The 21,129-nt window shown below is 44.0% G+C and overlaps 3 protein-coding genes across 20 annotated transcripts in view; 1 reads left to right on the forward strand and 2 right to left on the reverse strand.

Annotated features, from left to right (window-relative positions):
- The window catches only part of LOC124010548 (integral membrane protein 2B-like), a 9,207-nt gene extending 8,499 nt beyond the window's left edge, over positions 1–708 (forward strand). For both annotated transcript variants that reach the window (XM_046323115.1, XM_046323114.1), the window contains exon 6: positions 69–708. In XM_046323115.1, coding sequence (XP_046179071.1) covers positions 69–157 — 89 coding nt within the window. In that variant the 3' untranslated portion in view covers positions 158–708. The remainder of the gene's footprint in view (positions 1–68) is intronic.
- LOC124010546 (abl interactor 2-like) lies at positions 691–15,429 on the reverse strand. Of its 17 annotated transcripts, none has more exons than XM_046323097.1 (12): positions 15,239–15,429; positions 9,040–9,207; positions 8,670–8,846; positions 8,240–8,257; positions 7,983–8,086; positions 6,758–6,910; positions 5,494–5,624; positions 5,072–5,281; positions 4,392–4,562; positions 3,677–3,763; positions 3,154–3,342; positions 691–2,998 (listed from the first exon to the last, which is right to left on the reverse strand). In XM_046323097.1, exons 1-12 carry the CDS (start codon positions 15,353–15,355, stop codon positions 2,823–2,825), a joined length of 1,701 nt encoding a protein of 566 aa, XP_046179053.1. In that variant the 5' UTR covers positions 15,356–15,429; the 3' UTR covers positions 691–2,822. The 17 variants fall into 17 exon arrangements, with proteins under 17 accessions (XP_046179053.1, XP_046179052.1, XP_046179054.1 ...); XM_046323096.1 differs by having other exon boundaries at positions 3,677–3,766; XM_046323098.1 differs by lacking the exon at positions 8,240–8,257 and having other exon boundaries at positions 3,677–3,766.
- A 163-nt stretch (positions 15,430–15,592) lies between these two features.
- LOC124010959 (cytochrome P450 20A1-like) lies at positions 15,593–20,656 on the reverse strand. Its single transcript, XM_046323797.1, has 13 exons — positions 20,324–20,656; positions 19,949–19,998; positions 19,562–19,728; positions 18,993–19,138; positions 18,395–18,562; positions 18,215–18,293; positions 17,958–18,070; positions 17,750–17,804; positions 17,451–17,571; positions 17,053–17,164; positions 16,844–16,908; positions 16,650–16,739; positions 15,593–16,431 (listed from the first exon to the last, which is right to left on the reverse strand). The coding sequence occupies exons 1-13, from the start codon at positions 20,393–20,395 to the stop codon at positions 16,281–16,283; spliced, it is 1,389 nt and encodes a 462-aa protein (XP_046179753.1). The 5' UTR covers positions 20,396–20,656; the 3' UTR covers positions 15,593–16,280.
- Positions 20,657–21,129: the final 473 nt, after the last annotated feature.

Genomic DNA, 21,129 nt, shown 5'->3' on the forward strand with positions numbered 1-21,129 from the left:
ATAGCAGATGTTTTATATAGGTCTACACACCCATTTTTAATACATATTCCTTCATCTGTACCTTGCAGGCAGGGAGAAGCGTGAAGCCCTGAACTGCAGGACGATCCGTCACTTTGAGAACAAGTTTGTGGTCGAGACACTCATCTGTGATCCTTAAAGTGAAAGGGGACTGGCTGCTTCAGACAATCCATGTATAGTTTCACTCAATGTCTGCAGTGAGATTTTTAACCCTTCTCTCTCTCCCATATCACCCCTCATAGATTCTTTACTATTCTGTACTGCTGGTAGTTTTGAGTTGTCAAATTTAAGTCCAGATGATTCCAAGTCAATACTGTTGTATAAAACTAATGCATTTTTCACTTTGTGTAAAGTACCATTTTCATTTGGGGGCAACTCTTCTCTTCAAAGAATAAGATATGTGTTCAGCTTTTCTTTACTCTGAGGTTTATTATTGTTAAAGAAAGTGTTTAAATGGACACTTAAGTCAATTAATTACACTGTTATCAGGTATAACTAGATTGATGAAATATAAACTCAATGAGAATATGCTTACTTTAGCATAGAAAATGAATGATTTTTGTATCTGCTGTCACAAGTACAGTGGGATGAAACAAGAGGAATCTCTGAAAACAGAGCACATGGTAACTAACATGTTAATATAGTCTGTAAAAAGGAAGATTAATACCACAATAAATCTTAATCGTTTTATTGGTTTTTGTTCTCATGGTTTTACAAATATGATATTTCTAAAGTTAAACTTTTTTTACTGTGCAACACAATGGCATTATGGACTGTTTTAACTTGACATCCAGAGAGATCTTGGTCTGAGGGAATAGACCACTTGTTCTTACACTTATATTCTCCATTTACACATTAAATGAATGGCTCCTCCTGGAGTAGTCAAATCCCATAACTTAATTGATCTTCAGATGTTGGGATAAAAAGTTGCCATGGATTTAGCTTACACTTTAGTCTTTGGATGAGGCTGGTTTAGTAGTACCTGGGGTTGCATTTAGCGTTGCACAGCATTGTGGAACATTGCAGATAAATGTCCTGAATAGAGCTGACATGAGTCCTTATGCTACATGTCAGAGGCATGTTTATTCTACATAACATATCTGAATATTCAAAAAGGTTGTGCTTCGCTGACCTTGCCCCTAGGGTCCAGTTCTGGGGCTGCCTTGTGAAGGGCCAACTGGGTTTCAGACACCACTACAGTATTACGAAAAATGGCATGCAAGAACAGACGCACTTTCAATAAAAAATAAAGGATTTGACTGACAGACAAGCACAGAGCCCTCAGACACGGCCAAGCACATTGGAAATAATACTTGTACCTCAAACACTCAATGCATCAGTTTTGGTGCCGGTTTGTAATCAACGGCTGGCTTTTATGCTCATTTTAATTAGTCCTCATCCGAGGCAGTAATACAGCTTAATTTTATCATTTCAGTAACAATTATCTTACTACAAATGTATGTGCTTTCAATTCCAAACAACTCAAAGATCTACATTTTCAAACCCATCCCACTGGCTATTTTTATTGCAAATGGAAGTGATACCTTACACACACACACTTCAATATGGCACAAGCTTCCTTTATCACCTCCTATAAATGCATCATGAAACCCCACCTGTCAACTATGGTAATATGGGTGAATATTTCAAACCAAACCAATAACCACACCATATCTAAAATATTAAGACAGGAATAATAAAACATGCAGTCTGCCACCCTTTGGTGAGGTCCCACGACAATAAGAATGAAATATTGAAATCGTTGATGCAAATGAGTGGCCAGAATGTTTGTCTACCTAAAAGGTGGCTTCCTGACAATCCCTCTACCAAGACAGGCAAAATCAATCTCTTCTGTCTTGATTACAAGGTGAGGCAGTGACTTAAGACACTAATTTTGCGTTATCCTTTCTACTTTGGGCCAGACTGCTGTTTCTCAAACTTGTTTTGTGCCTTTGAAGCAGTCTTCAATTAGAGCTCACCAAATCAGTGTCGTCATCTCAGGGACCAAAGGTTGAGAAACAACTGCTCTACCTAACTGGCCTGTGAAGTGAGGCAAGTGCAGTAGTGACTGAGCATGCTCTAAGCCCTAGCGTTTTAAGCTGCTCTAGCTAGCCTGGTGCCAGAACCAATTCATTAACTACTGAATCCCCCCAGTCTTACCCACCACTAATGTCTATGTTTTGTCAGGGACTGTCAAGCTTTGTTGTGTTGCCAAACTTGACATCATATAAAGTAAGCACAATAGTCCATCTCATCCCACTAACCAATAGGAGCTCCGGGTTTTAAATAAAATATGAGTCTAGAAAGGCTCTGGGAATGTCAGGAGAGAAAATATTGGAAAGCATTCTCATCTAGTGTCTTCTCTTGGGCTGAGAGTAGAGAACTTCATTGGGATAATCTGGCAAATATTTCTATCCTTAAATCAGCAGCCCTGCCCACCGTACCATCCCTCCCTATATAATACATGGTCCAAATAAATACAACTTTAAAATAAGCGCAAACGGGCAAAAGGAGATGAGAAAAATACTTTTTTAAATCACAATAATCCTTGTGGCCTTCATTATAATAATAGTAAAGACAAAATGAAGCCCTAATAGTACATACAAAAACCACCACCATACAGTCTCATATCATTCAAAAACACAGGGAATATCTACAAGTGGCCGTTGTACAATGTACTTCATCTGGTAGACCGGTTGAGGATAGTTGTATACTCTTCATGAACGCTCATCTCCTCGTCGACTTCTACAATGTGATCATGCTCTGCCTAACAAAGTCTTTGACCTTCCTATCTACACCTCTCCTCAGTCGGCGTAGTGCATGATGGACTCGACGTAGTTCCCGGGGAAGAGGCCGGTGGTGCCACTCATCGTTCCTTCGTACCAGCCGTCGTCGTTCTTCTTGATGACGTAGATGATGGCGCCCTCGTTGAAGGACAGCTCGTCCTCCTTGTCCGCCGCGTAGTCGTAGATCGCCACCACTGTGCACCAATGAGAGAGGAGGATGTTAGAGGAACGAAGAGGTCAGGGGAGATGGGTAGAGGACAGGGAGATGAGGGCGAAAGACAGAGGGAAGAACTGGAGAAGTGGACAGGGCAGGGGTTAGATCAGGGTGGCAGAGAGAATCACTCGCTACCTTTCTCCATGTAGGTGCGTGGGGCCCACGGGGGGTCCTCCTCTGCGTAGGGATCACTGTACTCCACAACGGCCGACTCTTCCTCCTCCTCATCATCATCCTCATAGTCCTCTGGAGGTGGAGGGGGCGGGGTGGGTTCCTCAAACACAGCTTCTTCTATGGGGGGCGGGGGAGGGGGCACGTCTGAGACTGTGGGGTGGGGGGGGGGTTACAACAGTCAGAAACCACCATGCCTACATTCCACTGGTTGGTTAGTTACATGTTGACTGACACTGGCATTCCCATGCATAGGGCTGCAGTGGTTGTTTGGGTATCCATGCTGAAAGTGTAAAGAAAAACTGGGGGAAAGGAGAACAATTTCAACGTGCATAGATGAGAAGTTTATTTTTTATCGAAGTTGATGGATAGTTCAGCTTTGAAGTATCGACAAAAATAGACTCACGTTGTGAGTAAAATAAACACATGCACGAGGGAGCCACTGTGAAGACGAAGCAACAAGGCAGAGGAGCTAAACGCCACTTACTGGTCTCCTGTACCCGAGCCACAAAGCCCATCAGAGGGAGCTGGGGAGTGATCTGCATGGACGGGGGAGGGGGGGCAACAAGAGGACCTGCTACAGACACACCACACCACAGGAGAAGCGGGGAGAGCGAGAGAGGAGAAAGAAAGAGGGAAGAAAAAGAGCAGCAGATTGTAATTAGGAAAGAAAGGAGAGGAAGGAAGGCAGAAAGAGAGATGTGGTGGAATTAGAATTTAGAACATGATAGAAGCCAGTTAGATCAGTAGGCAGACTAGGCATTAAAAAGGGCTAAATCAAGAGCAGGAATCCTTTCACACAAAAAAAAGACATCGAGCTGCTGGGACCTAGGCGCTTTGTGCCTTCCCATAGGTTCACCTGTCTGCTGAAATCAAATGGCATTTTCGTGTATGAATTTAATACTCTGAGGTTCTGAGAACTCACAAAATGACAGTTTGTTTCCACAAGATCTAAAAACTTGTCAGCTAGTATTTCATGTTTTTTAACCAAACTCTCAGCCAAGTAACATAAATAATATGGGTCGGTATACATTTTCTTCCTACAAATGAGTTACAGGATGGACCAGGAGCCCAAACGCTCCAGGATCCAAACCAGACAATAATATATGAAAGAAATCTCTAAAATGCAGACTCAATATCTAAACACAAAAGACAATTTGCGTTCTGGTAGGAGTGATAGTGTTGCTGGTCAGGGCTGTTACCTGGGACCTGGTTGAAGTGGGGTCCTCCGTTGGGCTGGTTCAGGGCCAGGGGCATGTTGGAGTTGGGCTGGCCTGTCAATGACGCGGGCCGGCGGTACGGCAGAGACCCCCCCACCGCAGGAGGGTTCAGTGGTTGCACCGGTCGGTTCATGCTGAAGAACTGGGGGGCACCTGGGGTACAGACAGCATAGGGAACAAGAGAGAGATTTTGGTACGGTGTAGCTATGTCGCTTAACTTAGCACTTCTGGTTCCCGTCACAAGATGCACTTAATTAATGGGATCAATTTAAGCACTTTGCTGTTTTTGGTATTCAGACATCATCAAAGACCCTTTTCAACATCACTTACTGTAAGAAAACAAGAACAATTTAACTCATGCACAAGTTGTGATGATAGCATGCAGGTGGTGACTGGGAGCGATGGGAGAGAGTTGCCCTAAGGAGGGAATGAGAGACGCCCAGAGGAAAAAGGAAAAGACAGAGTGACAGATCAGACAGTGAGAGGGAGGGTGATGGAGGAATTCTGATCATGCAGGGGTGGAGAATGACTGGCCCACGTGACAACATGCCTGCTGGTACACAGACAGATACAGGTCCTGGGATGATGGGAGAGATGGATGTGATCCTGGGATGATGGGAGAGATGGATGTGATGCAGGGGTGGTGGTGGTGGGACACTCACCTTGTGCGGGGGTGCTGAAAGCAGCAGGGCCGGTGCTAGTGACGGCAGTGGGGAGCTGGGGTGGGGGAGGGGGCACGGGTGGACCCTCAGGAGGGGGGGTGGGGGAGGGGTTAGGAGCTAGAGAGAGTACAGGGAGGCCATCAGGTGGGACGGGAGTAGTGGTGGTAGTGGGAGGTGGCTTAGCAGGGTTGGGAAGGGCAGGGGCAGTACCTGCACCATCAGCAGGTGGGAAAGGGAGGAAGGCAGTAGAAAAAAGAGGAAAGGAAAAGGAAAGACAGGAGAAGGAGATAAAGACAGGTGCTCAGACACTATCGAGGGGGAAGGAAGGAGAGAGTTTAAAGCAGTCTGACAGACCGTATTGCTCTTTAGAGAGCTAGTAGGCAGAGCTTAGACAGTGGGCAAGGCATGGGTCTAGACCTTACCTGGGAATGCTGTGGGGGGCGGGGCAGGCGTTGGCACGGCGATAGGCAAGCCCACGGAGCCGCTGCCGCTGTTCTCTCTGCTGCTGCTGCGGCTGCTGCTGCTAGGGTGGCTGCCTCCACTGCTGCCACTGCTAATGATGCCACATAGCCCATCACTTAACCCAATCAACACCTGCTTGCATTAAGTCATTTACCGTCTAGATTAGAGGTTATATATACACTTTGTAGGGCCGGTTTCCCAGATACAGATTAAGCCTACTACTGGACTAAAAAGTAGTGTGAATTTTTTTGTCCAGAACTAGGTTTAATATGTGGTGGAGGAAACTGGCCCTTAGAGCCCTATTGGTATCAGAGGACCTGCAAGCACAACCTACCAAACCAGAGACTCTCCTGGCCCAAAATCCTGCCCCCCACCTACCTAGCACTGAATGGATTTAAATGAACAGCTCTGCTTTGAGATGACATGTACAGCAATAAAGAAATGAATAAAACGTCACAAATTACAACATGACATTTAGCGGTGGTCCATTAGTGAGACATGACGTGACAAAGACAGAGGCGCCACAAAGCTGGAGGCATCTGAAGAAAATCAAGGCGAGAATAAAAAGAGGAGACTGGAGACAGGGAATGAGTGAGAAACTGGATGGATGGAAGAAAGGACCAACGCATAGATATAGTTCTTTCAGCTCAACCTGTCTGATTAATTTAAGCCAAGGTCAACCATTGCTACTATTAGTTTTAACGTAATAATGTGCTCAGAAGGAAATAGAGAAGGGACTGACGGAGAAAAGGGATCAGCTGAATTACAAAGCCCAAGCTTCATTTCTCTGGTGGCAGATACTCTGTCATTTAGTCCTAAAGATCTTGTTCTCACTGCCTGGTAGGAGCCTCAGTGACACCCAGAGCTGCTCGTGTTTATCTCATCTGAATTTCCTCTGCTGTTACGCAGGTGATAAAGAAACATATTTGAATACATTCCTATCTGAGCTGTACGTTTGTTCTGTGTGCTTGGTGTAGTGCCTATTCGAAGTGTTTCAGACCAGTTTTTCTAGTGATATTATTTTACAAGTCATGTGGCTAGGGTTGGGGGAAAAAAAGGAGTTTAGTAGCATGTAGCTACAGTGTCTGTAATCTATTGCAGCAGATCTTTACTACAGGGCAGTTGAATCTAAGCGTGTCTGTTCAGTGAGTCCAGGGCCGCTCGAAGTGTGTTCTAGACGTGTTTTTAGCTAGCGGTGTGCTGGGAGCATGCGGGGCGGGGTACCTGTACGTGCGGTTCCTCTGATTAACAGACGCAGTGCGTGCAGGGCTCTGCTGTGGGGGCGCCATGTTGCCATGGCGCGTCGGGCTCGAGACGTAGTCGTTAGGGACAACGGGAGGACGCACCGGCTCGAGTGTCCTATAGGGGGAGTGGCGCCTGCGAGGGGAGGGGTATGAGAGGAGTTTAACATCCACAAGTGAGGGGTGGAGGAGGACAAGAAAAGGAGGACAAACATGGGAACCAAAATAAATAAAAGAACCAGTGCAAACTCAAAATGGGGTGTAGGTGGGAAAGGCATTAAATGCATCAGTCGTGTCCACAGCTGCTGCTGCTTCAGTTCAAACACAGCCCAACATCAACCGAGGACAGTGATGTCTATTGATGTGCTGCAGTGGAATAAAAAGCCTCAAAAGTATGGATGAGCAGCCAAGTCTTTTCTCCCCCTGTGCTTGTTTAAGGGATGGAACGTTGAGCGCTGTTGCCATGGAGAGCATGAACAGCCTGAATTAGAGGTGAGGGGGGGAGGAGTCACATGACATCACACATATGGGGGCAGGGGGGGGGGCAAAAGCAACCAAAACACCAGACAGAGATGCCTCCTCTACACCAGGGACTGGACTATGGCAGTGTGTCATGGACGACTGACATGCGTCTCATTTTAGGGGGGGGACATGTTTGAAGGTTACACACACAAACACACAGCACTTAAACTTTAGAAGAGCCATAAAACACAATGTCATAAACCATTACATACATCACTGTTCTGGACAGGTCTGTAGAGGGGGATACAAACTGGACAGGGACACATAACAGGACAGCGCAACAATAGCAGTAGCCCATAATGTCAAGTAACAGATTTGAAGATACCCATTCACTGGAATGACCACACATCTGAAGAAATTAGGTATGCACATTAATTAGATCAACAAACAGAATATAATGTGCCACAGGCTAGCTTTGACCTTTCACAAAGAGGTCTGCTCCGGACCTTAACTAAATGTCACTGAAGGTCACTGCTGGGTGGTGAGGGGGTAGCCTGTTCCCTAGCCCTAGAGGGACACTACAGCAATCTGTAGTACAAAGGGACACCTGGTGCTTGGATGATCAGATCTTGTCCATTGATGAACATGTTTTAGATGTCTGATCGTGGTTGGCTGAGACTGAAAGCATGTTTTTCTCGACATGAGCAGCATGGACAGGGGAAGTGGTACCTGCCACATCTACATACCCAATGGTTCCCTTCCCTGACATGGGTGGGCTGGGGGGCTTCTGTGTTGGTGGGTTGGTGCGAGGGAGACCTGCGGCTCCAGCCTTTATGTTCTGAGCACTGGCCTGTAGGACACGGTGAGAGGTTACAAAAACAACAACAGGGAAGTACTAGTCAACAGAGCAACAACATAACCTGGGATCAGACAAAACACACTCTGGTCTTACACGCATACCAACTTTGTTTTTAGAGTTTTAAATTTCGTTAGAAATCCTTACCTTAAACCTTAGCAACCACTAGGTTCATTTTAAAAAGGCAAATAAGTGATGCAAAGAGAGAGAGAGAAAGAGGAGGATTAGTGACTAATAGTGAGAAAATGCACAGAAACACATGTAGCAATGTTATAGGCCTACAGTCCACAGATGTTGTTAGGGAAGCAGCAAACAAGTCACACACTGTCCTAGACAAAGTGACTCACACAGTTACCACCACACCCTCGTGCTTATCCCCAGGGCCTACTACTGTCTTTGTACCAAACAAGGGGAGGGGGGTTCCCCCCAAATCGCCTGTTGCACTAAGATCAGTGTTTGTCCATGATCTTAGTGCTACAAGAAAGGTTGATAACTCACTCCCTCCAGTACAAAAACGAGACCTACTACTATCATCAGGAATCCAGTTGGTAACCGTCAATGCCCCACTGCTCCCTACCTTGACGCCGTGGCCCATGTCATCCAGCAGGCTGTAGTCAATTGGCTTGCGGATGTAGCGCACCGGCCTCTCTGGATTGGCCGGAGCAATGATCTTGTGCGTGCGAGAGGTGTTCTTATTGGTGGTCAGGATGCCAATCTCCCGCCTTGCCACTTTCTCTTTGTGGATGTCCACTGTCTGGGGCCGCACAAGGGGGAGAAATACAGTTAAGACTATTTCTTGACAGACTTGAACAAAACAGAATTTTGAACTATGCTTATCGTTTCGAATCAGATATTCTTAGGCTATATGGATGTGTGTGTATTTTTCAACGTGTGCATCTCTGTGTGTGTGTATATATACAGTGTGTTCCACGTCACGGCAGCCGTACCTGTGAGATGTGGTTGATGGAGGACTCCATGCGGCGGAGCTGAGAGGCCTGAATGTCAAGCATCTGCAGGACATTGTTGGCCAAGGTGTTGATCAGGTAGGCTACGCTGGCCAGGGACTGGGTGGTGTAGTTCTTAGTCTCCTCCAACGCTCTGTGCTTATCTGGTGACTAAGGAGTGAGAGTGCGAGAGAGGATAAACAGATAGACATCAGTAACAGAGAAACGAGAGTAGAGAGGCAATAAGAAAACAAAGCCAAGCAGCATAAAAAAGGAGAGCATCGACATCATATAAATAGGATCTTGCAGGGGCTGAAGGATGACTAGGCAAGCTAAGGCCATATGTTTTCAGAGGGAAACAATTTCCTGGAGATGACGCTGTCCTTGCTTTTCTGACTAAGACTTCCCTTATTGACAGTATGTACTGAATGACATTACTTTTCTCAAAGGTCAACCCTCGACCCTCCCCCGTCTGCCATGGATGGTGTGTTAAAGACAGACAATGCATGGCTTCTGACATGCGTTTCTCTGCTGCTCATTAAGAAAAAAAACAAGATTTCAGTCTTGGTGGTGTGGTTCGATGTGGCAGTTACTGATGTTTGCCCCTCCCCCCCATAAGACACCATAGGAACAAAGCCAGCATTACTGCTTCAAAATAGTCAATGATTCTACAAACAAGAATAAGTAATTAATTGACATTTTAGTCAAGCAGTTTAACATCTAGTTACGGTGTTTGGTGCAGTATTTCTTAAGTAAAAACAAAAATGCGCGACGTGTGGTCTTAGGTAAACAAAATCAGATCCGATGCACTGACGAGAAGGTCTGTCTCACTGATTCTGTTGCAATCACACTGGATGTATTATACTTTAGAATTGCATTGGGGGCATACTTATTTCGCTGTACAGCCTTACCTATGGATTGTGGCTTAATGACATGGAGTCTACTCCAGTGACACCCAGAGAACATTAGCATCGTAGCTCTTATTGCGGGACTCTGAAACAACTGCATTGAGCCACATTTATTGTCAAGCTATATGTATTGAACAATATTCATGAGGAAAAACAATACTGCTTGGATGTTTTGGAGTCTGATAAGTGAGGATGTTGGGGAAAAAAAATATATTGAGTAGACTGTTACCCCATTTCATTGGTCCCCAATCCTTAGATAAAGCTGTACAGTGCAAAATGAATGTCAATACTAACAAGGGAGGTGATTTCAGTCACAGTCCGCAATAAGAGCTACAACTCTAATATTTTATTTATTTTACCTTTATTTAACTAGGCAAGTCAGTTAAGAACAAATTCTTATTTTCAATGACGGCCTAGGAACAGTGGGTTCACTGCCTTGTTCAGGGCAGAACGACAGATTTGTACCTTGTCAGCTGGGGGATTCGAATTTGCAACCTTTCGGTTACTAGCCCAATGCATCACTAATCACTAGGTTACCCTGCCGCCCCGGGGGTGTTACATTATTTGTGTAAGCTCTTCACAGTTGTGTTCTGTGGGTGTCACCGAGTAGACTGATACCACATTTCATTGCTTCACATTCCAACATTGTTTAACATTATCTAGTCTAAATATGGCATGACTCCACCAATTGTAACCTTCTGCATAAATTTCAAATAGGTACTTTTATTTTGAAGGCAAAACGCAAATTCCACTACTGTGCCTAATCCTTATTGTGGCTAGCTTCACAACACATAACCCGGTCAGGTGGAGCCTCACTCGTCAGATGAAGCTAGCTGGCTGCTTATAACGTTAGCTTTGGGCAACAGTAGCTGGCTAGCTATTTACTTTCATGAACAGAAGTTCAATTTCAATAGGAAAACAACAATTGGCTACCTAGCTAATACTTACTCACAAGGATTCCTAAATCATTGCTAAGAACAATGAACAGGACTGCAGTTTCTACTGGTCATTGTTTTCAGACTAGCTAGGTACCAAGCTAAAGTTAGCTACCCCAGAAGTTGCGGTCGAACAAAATGCTTTATTACCAACGCGGTATTGTAAACACATTGTTCGTGACCGGTTTTTGCTTGTTTGCGGACTTTTTTGTACAGCTTTGACAGTGGTGACAGTAGTGGCTTGCACATGCAAATTCAGAACACACAACATTCTATAATTTAACTGTGTTATTTGACTTGTCAAATTAAAAAGCCAATTAAAGTGTTTTGACGTATCTTTTTTGACACGCAAAGACCCAAACGGCGTTCCATAGTATGTCGTGAAGCGAAGCTAATAGCAGTGACGCTGCAATAGCGCACTTGGTAACGTTAGTGTGTACTGGTGCTCAACCAGTCGCAAAATCCAACATCACCCACAACAGACAACGGTTTGATTGTCAAGGGCAATGAATCCCATTATCTTGGCGTTAATGGATTTCACCTTTGAGTTGTCTCGCTGAAATGTTCTTACTCTTTCAAATGACTGCTTGACTTGTTAGCTGCTCAATACACACAGCAGACATTGAGGGCTAGGTTAGGAATTCTGTGTTGCACATGGCAAAATTTTACCTGGCGTCATTACGCCATGTACCTACGTTATATATGTATGCACGTCAGCTTTGACATTTGTTTTTCCACATCGGGCAGATACCAATGTTGACATTTTTAGCTAATTATCGTCCAATTCCGATATATTGTGCATCCCTAATAACTACTGCTGTACATACCCTTCCTATTCATATACTGTCCATACACACCATTAAACATTATTTATATACATATACACCTGACTGACATTACTCATTCTGATATTTCTAATGAACATTTTTGGGATTTACGTGTACGATTTTGTGTTGGAACTAGAAGCATTTCGCTGCCCTGCGATAACATCTGCAAAATTCACAGTAGCCAGTTTAATAGGTAAACCACCTCGTTCACGAAAATGGTTCGCTCCTACAGACAGTGAGTCACGTGGCCATGGCTTGCTATATAATGCAGGCACAGGCATCCAGTTACTGTTCGATTGAACTTTAGAATGGGCAAAACAAGTGACCTAAGCAACTGAGCGTGGTATGATTGTCGGTGCCAGGCGCGTCGGTTCCAGTATCTCAGAAACGTCTGTCCTCCTAGGCTTTTCACGCACAACAGTGTCTAGGGTTTACCGAGAACGGTGCAACAAACAAAAAACATAGTCAGCGGCAGTCCTGTGGGCAAAAACAGCTGGTTGATGAGAGTTGAGAGGCAACAATCGTGCAAGCTAACAGGCAGTCCACTATCAAGCGAATAACGGCGCAGTACAACAGTGGTGTGCAGAAAGGCATCTCGGAATGCACAACTCATCGGTCCTTGTCACACATGGTTTATTGCAGCAGACGACCAAACTGGGTTCCATTCCGATCAGATAAAAACAAGAAGAAGCAGTTCCAGCAGGCACACGATCACCAACACTGAACAATTGAAGAGTGGAAAAACATTGCCTTGTCTGATGAATCCCAGTTCCTGTTGCGTCATGCTGATGGCAGTCAGGATTTGGCATAAGAAGCATGAGCCCATCCTGCCTGGTGTCAATTGTACAGGCGGGTGGCAGTGGTGTAGGGAATGTTTTCCTGGTACATGTTAGGTCCTTTGATACCAACCGAGCAACATTTACATTCCCCGAAGAACTCCAGCTGTTCTGGATGCAAACGGGGTCCAAACCAGTACTAGATGGGAATACCTAATAAACTGGCATCGGAGTGTATGTGTACGTAACCAATAAAATTTGATTTGACGGAGAAAGTTAAAGGAGAAGGATAGGTTACAACGACAACGAGCCAACTGGCAGGCTGCTACTTAATATTCTGAATGGAGTTATTTGTAACTGTAGGATTAGAAAGTGCATGCACTGCATCCGACACGCTAATCCTCAACACAGGGGCCCCTCAGGGGTGCATGCTCAGTCCCGTCCTGTACTCCCTGTTCACTCATGACTCCAACAGCATCATTACGTTTGCTGATGACAACAGGGGTAGGCCTGATCACCAACAATGATGAGACAGCCTATAGGGAGGAGGTAAGAGACCTGACCGTGTGGTGCAAGGACAACAACCTCTTCCTCAATGTGATCAAGACAAAGGAGATGATTGTGGACTATAGGAAAAGGAGGACCGAGCACATCCCAATTCTCATTGACAGGAGACTGAAAATATTTGGCATGGGTCCTCAGATCCTCAAAAGGTTTTAGAGCCGCACCATCGAGAGCATCCTGACAGGTTGCATCACTGCCTGGTATGGCAACTGCTCGGCCTCCGACAGCTAGGCTCTACAGAGGGTAGTGTGTACGGTCCAGTATATCACTGGGGCCAAGCTACCTGCCATCCAGGACCTCTATACCAGGCGGTGTCAGAGGAAGGCCCTAAAAATTGTCAGACTCTAGCCACCCTAGTCATAGACTGTTCTCTCTGCTACCGGACAGCAAGCAGTACCGGAGAGCCGAGTCTAAGTCCAAGAGGCTTCTAAACAGCTTCCACCCCCAAGCCATAAGACTCCTTAACATCTAATTAAATGGCAACGTTACCATCTATGCATAGTCACTTTAATAACTCTAGCTACATGTACATATTACCTCAATTATCGCGACACCAGTGCCCCCCACACATTGACTCTGTACCGGTACCCCCTGTACATAGCCCCGTTATTGTTATTTACTGCTGCTCTTTAATTGTTAGTTATTCTTCTCTTACTCTTTTTTGTATTTTCTTAAAACGGCATTGTTTATTAAGGGCTTGTAAGCATTTCACTGTAAGGTCCATCTATACCTGTTGTATTTGGGCACATGTGGCAAATAACATTTAATTTGCAGCCTCAGTTAACCTAGCTAGCTAACGTTAACTAGCTTCTCCCAGTTTGATTCAGTCCTAGACAGGTACTACATAATCGTATTTGATGATAAATAACCTAGCTATGGCAGCTATTAGTCTACTATAGGGCGAGTCGGCTTGGATGGTTGATGTCTCATCTCTCCCTCCTACCTCCCCAAGTCACTTGCTCAAAGTATGGCCCCTCCCCCGCATGCTATAGCAGCACCTCTCTCACTCTTGGCTTTATCAGCTCCAGTTAATTAAGTCGCTTAAAAACACGATTTTCTGCTACTTCCATCACTCGGATCAGATCGGCCCTGGATTCTTCCGGTCTAAATGGAATGGGTTTATTGTCCTCGGGTCCGTCCAGAACGGGTTTCTATATTTTAAAAAATGAATTTATGCATATCGAGTCACGGTGGTAAAGTCCCAGATCCATTTCGGAACAGGCCCAACTTTTTGGACCCGTTAAGACCTCTAGTTCCAGGGCAGTGGCACTATTGACAAACGTTTCACACTCGGTGTCAGAGCCGCACTTTATATTAGAAAAAACGTACTTCATGGCATGACTAACGTTATGAACTACCAGTAAGTAGTCTATGAAACACCGATTTTCCCACTCTACAGTCAGTAGTACAAGTTCGGCATCGGCGATACAGGATGTCCGATCCAATTTGCTTGTGTTATGTGTTTTGGCACATAACACATAATAAGGCTATAACATTAGCTAGCTAACGCTAAGTATTGGCAGGAGAAGAACGCTTACAAGTGCCACACATATTATATATATTTTTTCTTCGCGACCACTGTTTACAGCCTCCTAATGTTGACACGAATTGGGCATTTCAAACCCCTACCACTGGAGAATTTGACAGTAATGGCAGCGCAGCTAACTAGAAACCGTGGCTAACGTTAGTTAGCTATAGTCATAAAATTCGTTTACTTATGGCTCCTTTGATTCTCTTCTGGTATCAGAGCGTGTACCAACATTTTAAATCCAATTCCTTACCTTAGCTGAATACCTTGTTGTATACCCCATCACGACACAGTCAATCATGAAACCAGCTGTGCCCAGATAATTCGGGCTAGCTCAGCTAGCATTATTATTACTTAGCTAACGAAGTCAAGTTAGTAAAAATACTAACAACTAAATACACGTTTGATAAATGACGATACATGTATGACGGTTGGAGAACGGCAACCAATGTTTTCATATTAGGAAAAACATAGCTACGTTCTGCATAAAGTAGCTAACTAAGGTTAGCTAGCCATCTATAGCCTAGCTTGGTCGCGCTAACAGGAGCACCCTTGCAGTGGAGTAGCTGCACCCCATCGGCATAACTCGTAGCCATCACTTCGCCCACCGTCAAAGATGATAAGCGTAGAATATATACTTGATAATGTTATAAAGTATCATTACCTGAACATAGTTGCTTTCGCAATACTCGGCAACTCTTTCTAAATTGGTAAAACTATCTAATAATGCACTACGTCCAGCTGGAATCTCCTCTTCCAAAAGCATTTGTAACTCCGCCATTTTCACATCTTTAGCAATCAATGCATGCCAGATCCAAGCCTCTCCAACGCTCCTGCAGAAGTGGCGTTGGGCATCCCAACTATGACGGAGTGTATGACAATCTGTGACAAATTTATGTGGATATGATACCTAGATCTTTGCTCTTTCCATTCCTTTCCAATTTACATTGTGACTGGTGTAAATTATTACAAACCCCAAGTCTGTTTTGAAAGGAAACAATACACCCTGGAAAAAGGCTGTTAATAAATCCAGAAGTTACAGATATTTTTTATTTTAAACAATTAAAGCTAATGTAGCGATACAATGGAAACAGGGATGGGAATTGAACCAGAGACACTGCAGATACAAAATGAGCACTTGTTGACAATAACAGCCTCGATGTCTTGACAGTGGCAGGATATCACAACAGAGGGGCTGCAACAAATGTGCAAAATATTATATTCCTATCCTAACACAGGATTAGTGTAAACTTTATTAAAAAATGAACTGTCTAAAATGTCATGTATCTGGGGGAGTTGGGACCACGTGTTTTGGAAGGCAGTTCAGCTGGAATGTTGTGCAGAAGTCCAAGAGTGGAGATAAAATAGCCATCGCTTGTGCAGCATTTGGTTTAAGGCAAGGTTTAAGACAATACTTAAATTATCATGTAGCTTGAAAAGATAGCTACTGATCCTCATATTGAAATGGGGGGGGACAAAAAGCTACTTCAGGTGGTAGCTCAAATAACCGAGTCACCATTGGCAATGACTTTAGCTAATCAAAACCATGTTCAAGAGCTGACTGACAAGTAGCCCTACTAAGCTCATGTTTACAGCTTTTTAAACAGTTCCACTCGGTCTAGAATCTAAGCTAACTGACAAGTACCTTCCCAATTAACACAGTTTCTCTTCCACAGATGGAGTTTGAGACAAATGTCCACTGTTAGTTAGCTTCTTCTGCTCACAGTGATCCATGTGTCATCTTTAGGTGTGGACACAAGCTCAGATCTGGCCTCTACCACCTGTCCCTTCACCTGATGCAGCTTCAGTTGGCGCACTACAGTGCTGAGGACGACAGTAGCCACGGTGTACGCAAACCTGAAATGTGGCGAAATGGTGGTATAAAAAGTTAGTAACAAGCCCACATTCTTCTTTGCCTGGTAGTGACACTCCCTCCATTTCCTTTCATTTGATATTATAGAAGAAATATGGTAAAACTGTATAACAAGTTGCTCCTGTGCAATTACAACTAGTAAATGCCCTAGCCCCTTGGTTAATCTCAAGTGCACGCCACTATCCTTTCCCATCCCCGTTACCTCAGCTCAGGACAGGCCTGGTTCCCTGAGAATCCAAGCAGAGAGAAGCTTTTCCTGGCTGAATCTTCTGTGAATCGGTCTGGGTCAAACCTAGATGTACAAAGTGCAGGAATTCAAACTTGGTACCAAAAAATCCAGCAAAAAATGCCTCTTTAGGTGGCAAAAGGTTCAAAGGAAAATACATATGAACAGACTTGTAGGGACGGCTCCAGGTGTCTGCATCCTGTAGGACTACCCCAAGGGCATAGATCACCAGTGTCTAAAAAAAAACATAGGAATAAAGTGTTTTAATTATTCACTTTAAACAACAACAAAAACATTTTAAATCTATAAGCACTTGCTGATTGTGATAATGAGATGTGGATAATAAATTAACTAAGTTGGTTAGAGGAGAATAAGATACCTCTTTAGGAATAATGTGCTGATCGACTTTCCCTTCATTTTCCTGGAGCCGGGCTGCGATGGGCGTCAGTTTGGCTGTCCGCACAGTCTCGTTCAAAACCTGCTGAAAATACCTATAGTATAGAAGATGCATTTGATAAGCATGATAAAATGTATCTATAAACATACCTTGAAGACATGCTACCACGAGGATACATGCCCCTTCTGCTGTGACCGACCAGGGTTCGAACCCAGGTGTTATGTGGGCCACAAGGCTATTAGCCCCTGTTAGCTTAGGCATTAGCTCAGGAAGCTACACCAGTCTTCAGGTCTCATAAGGTACACGTCATGCAAGAGTGGATCTGAAACACCTGTCACACTGCATCACATTGTTTATGTTATTTGGCTGTCAGAGGTCACCTGAGCTGTGGGATCTTATCCAGAGAAACAGGCTCAGAACCCAGAACATCCTCCAGCTCCTGATGCAGCTTCTCCTGAACTTCCTCTGATGTGGACAGGAAGTGTACTGCCCAGATGCACACTTGGGAAATATTACAACCACAAAGAGAAACATCAACACTTTGTGAGAGAGATTTTCTGACAGAATACTAAGCAAATGTATGATTTTATTCTCTCAGAAAAAATTGATGATTGGCTACACCATAAAAGCCACAAGTTCTGACGTAGATAGGCATAATCTATTTATTACTAGTACTCACAATTAGCTGTGATGACACAACCTGCCAGTGTGAATACCATGCTGTCCTCCATCACCTACAAAAGAGAAACAATGAAAACAAGCGTTCATTAAAACAAAAGCAGGAAGGAAGTTTTATTTTCCTCTACACGTGAGTAACAGCAACAGGAGGCTCTATGCTCTGCCTCAATGAGCCTGTTCTCCTTATAATCAAAGAATCTGTGCATCACCTGTCTCTCTGTGAGGTTGGACTGGAGAAGAGTGTCTACAAACGCTGTCTGGCTCCTTTGTCCTTTCCTGTCTTTCGCCACAGACATCAGCACTGTTTCCATTTCTGCCAGCGCTGTAAACAAACAATGTACTTAGCATGAGGACAGAAAATGTATACACATCTCTTTTCTATTTCAGATACATTCTATAAAGAAGTGTATGCTGAGATGTACAAGTAACACATATGATCCATAGCAGTGAACTAGTTCTCACTCACCGCTCTCATAGTGCTCCTTTCTGATGGAGCTCTTCTCCATGGAACCATCCAAATAGCCTTTTCCGATCTCCGACCAGATCTGACAAGTAAAGGGAATTATCTGTGAAAATCTGCAAACACCGGTCGTAATGGGCATCTTTTCACCAGAAACGGTGACTTTAAATGTGACTGCTCACTCACTGCCTCATGGTTCTTTCGGAAGCTGATGACTTCAGCATCATTCCGGAAACGGTCACCCAAAGCGAGTTGAGTGACAGCCTTCATGGCCAATCCTAGCAGATGGACACAGAGGGGTGTGTGCTGGTCCTTAGGGAAAGACTGCCACTTCCCCACTAACTCCTCCACCAACTAGAACAGGACAAAGGGGGAGGGAGACAGAGAGAGCGTGTGTCAATGGGAAAGGGGGATACTTAGTCAGTTGTCCAACTGAAATGTGTCTTCCGCATTTAACCCAACCCCTCTGAATCAGAGAGTCGAAGGGGGCTGCCTTAATCGACGTCTACGGCGCCCGGGGAACAGTGGGTTAAATGCATTGCTCAGGGGCAGAACAACATATTTTTACCTTATCAGCTCAGTGATTCGATCCAGCAACCTTCCGGTTACTGGCCCAACGCTCTAACCACTAGGCTACCGAACTATAACATTCCAGGGTAGTGAGCAGAACAAGCTTTTGGAGTAAACAAATACTAATGAATACACAAAAACTGAAGAAAGTATTGCAGAATGCTACAGCCAAATATTAAAAACTGCCAAATGAGCCATTGTGTAAGAGGCAAACCTTCAGCAGCATTGGAAAGTTTTTCTCCAGGGTGTTGTTGACGGCACTCTCATACAACTTCTTCCTCATTACAGCCTCTGTGGCCCCTCCACCCGTTCCTGACTGGTAACCTAGCAACGACTTCAGCATTGTCTCAAATGAGTCCGCTACAAGTAAGGATAGAAGATGTCACAGTGTTACTGTTTCTTTATTTCAAAACAACACTGTACATGTATAACGGAAATCACCTGAATCTGTTACAATGTCTATCTATACCCACATTCTACTTAGAATGGTGCAATCTTTTAAGCATGAATTTTAAGTGGCCCGACTAACCGGTGTCTGTATGTAGCCTCGCTACTTTTATAGTCTTGCTACTGTTTTTCACTGTATTTTTACTGTTGTTTTTATTTCTTTACTTACCCATTGTTCACCTAATACCTTTTTTCCACTATTGGCTAGAGCCTTAAGTAAGCATTTCACTGTTGTATTCGGCGCACGTGACAAATAAACGTTGATTTGACGTTAGTAGGGACAGAGCACCTGTTTCCCTTTCCTCCCAATAGTTTCCATTCCTCCCCAGTACTCACTAGTCCTGTTGGGGTTGATGTGCTGCCGTAGCTGGTCCACTGAACCCAAGCTGACCACAGGGCGTCCTCCAAACCAGAAGGATGCCACAGGACCAAACTGTCCATGTAGACTAGCCAGGAACTCATGCAGACTGCCTCGGTTCACTATGTCTTGCAGATTTCCATCCCTAGATTAAGAGAATGAGACGAATAAACCAATAGGAACCTAGGTCAGGCCAGGGCCCGTATTCAGAAAACTTCTCAGTGTATGAGTGCTGATCCAGGATCAGTTTAGCCTTTTATATGGAGATGTATAGACAGGGGGGGATCTGATCCTGGATAAGTACTCCTACAGTGACGCTTATAAATATGGGCTGAGATCAAGATATTTGGTCATAGTCTACTCACTTCTCTTCAGTAGGGTTGAGACCTGGTATACCAGAAGCACTTCTTGATGACTTGATAAAAAAAATGAATCAAGCGTGTTACTTTCAGTTTCAAGAGAGACATAAATTAAACATGACAAGAAATTCTGTGCAGTTTACATATTCAGTAACCTTGAGCTTTGAAAACAATATTTGTCCACTCCACAATTCACTTAACCTGCTGAAACATTTGGGTGCTAAAGGTAGATGCATAAAATGTCCAGGGATTTTTTTAACTGTCATGTCACTGTAAAACTGCACAAAGTTAGCAGATTTACAAGTAACGTTAGCTAGTAATGACATGGTGGATATACGATGTTGCAAATATTGGCTAATATAAACACAGGCATTGACTTACTGGATACAAATAGAGGACTGCGCCGACCAGAATGATGACAAAAGTCACTGCAAATATCGCAAAGTCCAGCATGTTTGCTGGTGTTACTAAAAAAAACGTTTAGACAGGTAGCTAAAGCGATACTATACATTCGGTATCGCAACCACGTCTACGGTAGCATCATAACTCCGTGTTCTACTGCAAAGCCTGCACACAGTCAGGGAGGCCAGAGCAATGCATCTCAGAGCGCATGGATAAATCAGAATGTACAGAAGCAGATACAATCTAACTACAAAATGTTACAAACTACTTGATCTGGCATAGCACAATTGGTCAAATCAATTCATTTTCACCTATCCAGATAATTTAGTGATTGGTCCTAGCCAGGTCTACTTAGACCTAGGCAAGGGGGGAAGCAATGGTCCATTTCCCAAAAATTCGAACAACACACTTGTATTCTGGGCAATGACAAAAGTGTCTGTAGATCATAAATCCGAGAGCAGATAGAGGAGAGCAGATACAGTTTTAGTATCTTAATTTCATCACCCTGTTGCAAGAGAACACTTGTAGTGTGTTCTAGGTTTAAAAAGGCTTCTGAAGTTTGTACTTTTTCCACTTTGAAATTTCCGACTTGATTTTCCCTTACAATAAAAAACGAAAATAATCAACCCCTACAAAAATGCCCATTAACGATTTTAGCATGTAAATCTCAATGGGGCAAAAAATGTTTTAGTCAAAACTATTTGTTCAGCACTTTTGGAAATGTACAGCGACAGAATTCAAAACATGGGCCGTTCTTACAGTGTTCTCCCTGTACTTCAAGTCAG

This window comes from Oncorhynchus gorbuscha, linkage group LG23 (assembly GCF_021184085.1).
Source record: "Oncorhynchus gorbuscha isolate QuinsamMale2020 ecotype Even-year linkage group LG23, OgorEven_v1.0, whole genome shotgun sequence".
Classification (NCBI taxonomy): Eukaryota; Metazoa; Chordata; class Actinopteri; order Salmoniformes; family Salmonidae; genus Oncorhynchus; species Oncorhynchus gorbuscha.

What these genes read in the sequence shown, in the direction of transcription:
- LOC124010959 (XM_046323797.1), bottom strand. Translation starts at nt 20,395, where the DNA reads ATGCTGGACTTTGCGATATTTGCAGTGACTTTTGTCATCATTCTGGTC. An exon ending in CTCAACCCTACTGAAGAGAA is followed by an intron (nt 19,729 to 19,948) that starts GTGAGTAGACTA and finishes CTCTTAATCTAG; the next exon opens with GGATGGAAATCTGCAAGACA. An exon ending in AAAGGAGCACTATGAGAGCG is followed by an intron (nt 18,071 to 18,214) that starts GTGAGTGAGAAC and finishes GTTTGTTTACAG; the next exon opens with CGCTGGCAGAAATGGAAACA.
- LOC124010546 (XM_046323096.1), bottom strand. Translation starts at nt 15,355, where the DNA reads ATGGCGGAGTTACAAATGCTTTTGGAAGAGGAGATTCCAGCTGGACGT. An exon ending in TCAGGGAAGGGAACCATTGG is followed by an intron (nt 6,911 to 7,982) that starts GTATGTAGATGT and finishes CTCCCCTCGCAG; the next exon opens with GCGCCACTCCCCCTATAGGA. An exon ending in CCACTTCAACCAGGTCCCAG is followed by an intron (nt 3,767 to 4,391) that starts GTAACAGCCCTG and finishes GTGTGTCTGTAG; the next exon opens with CAGGTCCTCTTGTTGCCCCC.